General features: G+C 50.6%; 1 protein-coding gene across 1 annotated transcript in view; it reads left to right on the plus strand.

The window, feature by feature from the left end:
• LOC105506326 (radial spoke head 10 homolog B2-like) overlaps positions 1-5,873 on the plus strand; it is a 67,302-nt gene that overhangs the window by 51,240 nt on the left and 10,189 nt on the right. The window contains exons 11-12 of the mRNA XM_011934409.1: positions 2,603-2,731; positions 4,559-4,652. Of these exons, the coding sequence (XP_011789799.1) occupies positions 2,603-2,731; positions 4,559-4,652 (223 nt within the window). The remainder of the gene's footprint in view (positions 1-2,602; positions 2,732-4,558; positions 4,653-5,873) is intronic.

Below are 5,873 nucleotides of genomic sequence, written 5' to 3' on the forward strand. Positions count from 1 at the left end.
TTTTTTGAGATAGAGTCTCACTCTGTTGCCCAGGCTGGAGTGCAATGGCACAATCTCAGGTCACTGCCACCTCTGCCTCCTGGATTCAAGTGATTCTCATGCCTCAGCCTCCCGAGTAGCCGGGATTACAGTCATGCCACCACACCTGGCTAATTTTTTGTATTTTAGTAGAGATGGGGTGTTGCCATGTTGACCAGGCAGGTCTCGAACTGCTGACCTCAGTTGATCCACCCGCCTCAGCCTCCCAAAGTGCTAGGATTACAGGCCTGAATCACTGTGCCTGGCCTTTTTCTATTTTTTTGTAGAGATGGGGTTTTGCCATGTTGCCCAGGCTGGTCTCAAACTCCTGAGCTCAAGTGATCCTCCCGCCTCAGCATCCCAAAGTGCTGGGATTACAGGTATGAGTCACCGCGCCCAGCCAAGATGTCTTTTCACATTTTGGAAGTGTATATAGATTTTTTTAAAGTTTGGGAAAATGAGTTTCCTGGCCATGATCCAGGAAGTGGACTCCTAGCCACAGCAAAGATTTCATAATGAAGGTCACAGTGCATACCGACATGCTGGGTGGGCCACTAGACTACACATGAGAAAATCAGAGGTATTGGCCGGGCGCGGTGGCTCATGCCTGTAATCCCAGCACTTTAGGAGGCTGAGGCCAGCGGATCACGAGGTCAGGAGATTGAGATCATCCTGGCTAACATGGTGAAACCCGGTCTCTAATTAAAACAAAAAACAAAAAAACAAAAAAAATTAGCCGGGCATGGTGGCGGGAGACTGTAGTCCTAGCTACTCGGGAGGCTGAGGCAGGAGAATGGTGTGAACCTGGGAGGTGGAGTTTGCAGTGAGCCAAGATCACGCCACTGCACTCCAGCCTGGGCGACAGAGCGAGACTCCGTCTCAAAAGGAAATCAGAGAGATTTTACTAGGAGATATTTTGTGACATGGATCCGGTGTTTCTAAGAGTGGACAGCCTGCTCAGGAGCAGATCTGTCAGGGACCAGTTCCTGAGTGTGCGTGGGATGCTAAACTGGTCCCCAGGGCTTGCTCACAAGGACGGACACCCAGGCCAGGCGCGGTGGCTCACGCCTGTAATCTCAGCACTTTGGGAGGCCAAAGTGGGCGGATGACCTGAGGTCAGGAATTCGAGACCAGCCTGGCCAACCGTGGTGAAACCCCGTCTCTACTAAGAATACACCGGAACCTGAACGTTCATGTCATGCTCCAAGGGAATCACTGCTCCCTTTTGACCAACAGTTTGGGAGTGTGATTTAGAGATCATAGAGGCTCAGCTTCAAACTTACTAAAGCCGATCCTTCTTGCTCAGCTCACAGTAGCTTCGCACACTCTGGTCGTGTGGGGAGGCAAAGGTAGAATTTTGTTCCACGGAGGAAAGTGTGCTCTGAAGAGGGACAGCAAGCTCCAGAGACGGGCAGAAGGCTGGCCTTGAGCCGCCAGCTGAGTGCGCACGCGTGTGAGGGAGCAGCTGGGACCTCAGGGAAGGGCCGCAGGGAAGAAGGGAGGAACCTCAAGGACTCACGCAGGGCTGGGAGGAGTTTGCATTCCCAGTCCCAGCGTGGAGAAGCCTTCACATCCATGACGGGCGTCGGGCTGGGTACCTAAAAGTTCACTGTGTGTGGGTGTGGGGTGTGTGTGTGTGGGTGTGGGTGTGGGAATGTGTGGGGGTGGGGGTGTGAGTAGGGGTGTGAGTGTGGGGTGTGTGTGGGTGGTGTGTGTGGTGTGTGGGTGGGGGGTGTGTAGGTGTGGGAATGTGTGGGGGTGTTGGGGTGTGTGGGTGTGTGGGTATGTGTGGTGTGTGTGGGGGTGTGTAGTGTGTGTGTGTGGGGTATGTGTGGGTGTGTGTGGGTGTGGGGTGTGTGGATGTGTGGTGTTCGTGGGGGTGTGTAGTGTGGGTGTGTGGGTGCGTGTTTGTGGGTGTGGATATGTGTGTGGGTGTGTGGGTGTGTGGGTGTGTTTGTGTGTGTGTGATTTCAAGACAAAATCTTGCTCTGTTGCCCAGGCTTGAGTGCAGTGGCACAATCTTGGCTCACTGAAAGCTCTGCCTCCTGGGTTCAAGTGATTCTCCTGCCTCGGCCTCCCAAGCAGCTGGGATTATAGGTGCGCACTGCCACACCCGGCCAATCTTTGTATTTTTAGTAGAGACAGGGTTTCACTGTGTTGGCCAGCCTGGTCTCGCACTCCTGGCCTCAAGTGATCCACCCGCCTCATTCTCTGAAACTTCTGGGATTACAGGCATGAGCCAATGCGCCTGGCCTGTTATTTATTTTTTTAGAGATGGGGTCTCACTATGTTGCCCAGGCTGGTCTCAAACTCCTGGGCTCAGGTGATCTGCCCACCTTGGCCTCCCAAAGAGCTGAGATTACAGGTGTGAGCCACTGTGCCTGATTCTGTTCACTGTCTTGACTGAGGCGATGGTTTCACAGGTATAGACATGTGAAAACACATCCAAGGGTACACTTTATCTGTAGTTCATTGTAAATCAGTTACACCCCATTAAAATAACATGTGTGTGCACGTGTGTGTGCCTGTGTGGATCTCTGTGGAAACCAGAAGCCCTCTGACGCGTGTGTTTGTTCTTGCTTAGGATGCCCAGAACAAGAGTCCCAGCGCGGTCATGAGCCACGAATCGGATGCTGCTCACTCTGACAGTGCCAGGTCATCTTCCAGCAAGTTAGAGCTCTGGCCTGATATTAACAAAATAAGGAAATCGGAGGTTTGTCTTGGCAACTAACCGTGTAGCGACAACTGCTACCGAGTGCCTGCTTTGTGAAGGGCTCTTTTCCATGTGCTGGGGGCCTGGCACTGAACAGAAACCCACGCCCTCATGGACACTACGTTCCAGTGCAGAGGGGACACGGCAGGGAGGAGGGGACACAGCAGCAGACGAACAGCAGTAATAGCGTTTTTGGGTGTTTACCTGGTGCCGAGCCATCCCCAGGGACCAGCTCAGCGTCCTGATGACCTTCAGGTGCTGTGATTCTCTCTAGGAGGGAAGCCAGGCCCAGGAAGGTAAAATAACTTGGCCACAGCTGCATAAGCAGTAAGTCGTGGGGGGGGGGTTTGTGCCCAGGCAGTTTGACTCCAGAATTAGCCCCGGTTACCGCAAGCTCTGCTTCTTCCCACTTACGAGGTCTAAGTGACAGGAAGGGCGTCTGGCCGGGGTGGGGCCCTGGCGTTTATTCTGGGTCAGGTGGGATGGGATGGGACAGCGTCTGAGCAGAGGCGTCAGGAGGCTCTGTGGCTTCACTGTTGAGAAACCAGCGAGGAACCATCCCGGTGGGAGGTGATGGTGACTGGGACTAAGGTGGGCTGAGGGCTGAGGTGTTCTGAAGGCTGCGGGGGTTGAGAGGGAAGGAGAAGGCAAAGATGAGTCCAAGATGTTTTGGCTGAGCATTGGACGAATGGAGTGGCCATTTAAGATGATGTGGAAGATGGAGGCAGGGGGCTGAGTTTGGGGAGCAAAAGTAAGTGGTTGATTTTGGACAAGTTAAGCTTAAGGTGCCTGAATTGAGGCCCAAGTAGCACGGCCAGAGGCAAGACTGGAGTTCAAGGACTGCAGGAGGTGGAAATGTGGGCGTTAGGGCATACACGTGGTAATTAGAGCCCTTAGGTCGGGCGCAGTGGCTCATGCCTGGAATCCTAGCACCTTGGGAGACTGAGGCGGGTGGATCACTTGAGGTCAGGAGTTCAAGACCAGCCCGGCCAACATGGGGAAACCCTGTCTCTACTAAAAAATACAAAAATTAGCTAGGCCTGGTGGCAGGTGCCTGTAATCCCAGCTATTCAGGAGGGTGAGGCAGGGGAATTGCTGGAACCTGGGAGGCAGAGGTGGCAGTGAGCTGAGATCCTGCAAGTGCACTGCAGCCTGGGCAACAGAGCGAGATTCTGTCTCACAAAATATAATAATTAAAGCCATTAATACATGAATCTATGGTTAACTTTATACAATAAATACTGTGCCAACAGACCCAGGGGACATTTTCAAGTCTTTGGGTTTTTAATTTTATTTTTTGAGAGCCTTTCAGTAATATAATAATTCTGTTATTCATTTCCTTAATAGTGTAAATATTAATATTTTATTCAGGTTAAAAATAGTCAAATTGGCTGGGTGCAGTGGCTAACACCTGTAATCCCAGCACTTTGGGAGGCCGAGGCAGGCAGGTTGCCTGAGGTCAGGAGTTCGAGACCAGCCTGGCCAATATGGTGAAACCCCATCTCTATTAAAAATACAAAAATTAGCCAGGTGTGGTGGCGCATGCCTGTGGTCCCAGCTACCCGGGGAAGCTGAGGCAGGAGAATTGCTGGAACCCGACAGGTGGAGGCTGCAGTGAGCCGAGATCGCTCCCTTGCGCTCCAGCCTGGGCAACAGAGTAAGATTGTGTCTCCAAAAAAAAAAAAAATCAAATGAAAGTCAGATTAGCTCAAGGAGAACAGCCTCATTAATAATTTTCTAATTAATTATAGTGTAAACAAGTAGTTTTAAGCCCACAATGATGTAAAAGTAACATTTTGCTTCATGATTTTCTTTTAAATGTAAAAGCCCAAGATCAAGAAGTCTCTAAGTGATGAAAGAGTCTCCAAAATGAATTTTCAATCTACTGGAAAAGGGGTCACCTTTTTTTCATCTGAGAGCGGTGAGTGTTTTAATGATAGAACCTTAATATTTACAAACTGTTGCTTATGAATTATATAATGTCTATACAGTTTTACAACCATCTTTTTAAAATTTTTATTTTCTTAGAGGCAGAGCCTCGCTATGTTGTCCAGGCTGGTCTTGAATTCCTGGGCTCAAGCAATCCTCCCACCTCGGCCTCCCGAGTAGCTGGGATTACAAGTAGGCGTCACCACACCCAGCACACAACTGTCTTTTTAAACAATGAGGCTGGTATAGCTGCTTCCATTTCTCCTCCCTGGTTTGGAGTTCAAGTTCAAGGCGTGACCTTGCTGTGCTGACTCAGTCTGTTAGGGCAGAGGCCGGGATGGGACAGCTGGGCCTCCCCTGGGCCCTGCACGCCCATCTCAGAGTCTGATGCTGTTGACTGTATTGTTTTCTTCCAGGCGACTTTCCTCTCTCCAGGGTCTCATTCTCTTTGAGTTTTAAAGGTGCTCAAATTAAAAACAACAAACAACCCTTATTTACTTCCTCATCCTCCTCTTTTATTATGTTTTCCTTTATCCTGGGAAGATGGCTCTTGAGGCCTCTCTCTCTGCTGACTGTACTTCCTCCCTTCTGGTTTGATTCCTCAGCCCCGTCTGCGTGAACTTCCAACCTCACGCCTCTCCTTTCCTCAGGGTCGTCAAGTGATGATCAATGTCATGGGAATTTTCCGCTGTCACTTTGCTGGCCTTGCCAGTTGCATGTGGCCTTGTTTCCATGATTAAACAAGCCCTGGTGTTTCCCCTTTTCTTTTTCTTTCTTTCATTTTTTTGGAGACAAGGTCTTACTTTGTCACTCGGACGGGAGTGCAGTGGTGCCACCACAGCTCATTGCAACCTCTGCCTCCTGGGTTCAGGCAATTCTCCTGCCTCAGCCTCCCTAGTGGCTGGGATTACAGGCACCCGTCACCACGCCTTTTATTTTTAGTAGAGAAGGGGTTTCATCATGTTGGCCAGGGTGGTCTCGAACTCCTAACCTCAGGTGATCTGCCCACCTTGGCCTCAAAGTGCTGAGATTACAGGTGTGAGCCCAACCATGCCTGGCCTTTTTTTTTTTTAGAGAAGTGAGGTCTTGCTATGTTGCCCAGGCTGGTCTTGAACTCCTGGATCCAATAACTCCTGGGTCTGAACACCTTGGCCTCCCAAAGTGCTGAGGTTATAGGTAGGAGCCCAACCGTGCCTGGCCTTTTTTTTTTTTT

This window comes from Colobus angolensis, unplaced genomic scaffold (genome assembly GCF_000951035.1).
Source record: "Colobus angolensis palliatus isolate OR3802 unplaced genomic scaffold, Cang.pa_1.0 Scaffold135, whole genome shotgun sequence".
NCBI classification, from domain to species: domain Eukaryota; kingdom Metazoa; phylum Chordata; class Mammalia; order Primates; family Cercopithecidae; genus Colobus; species Colobus angolensis.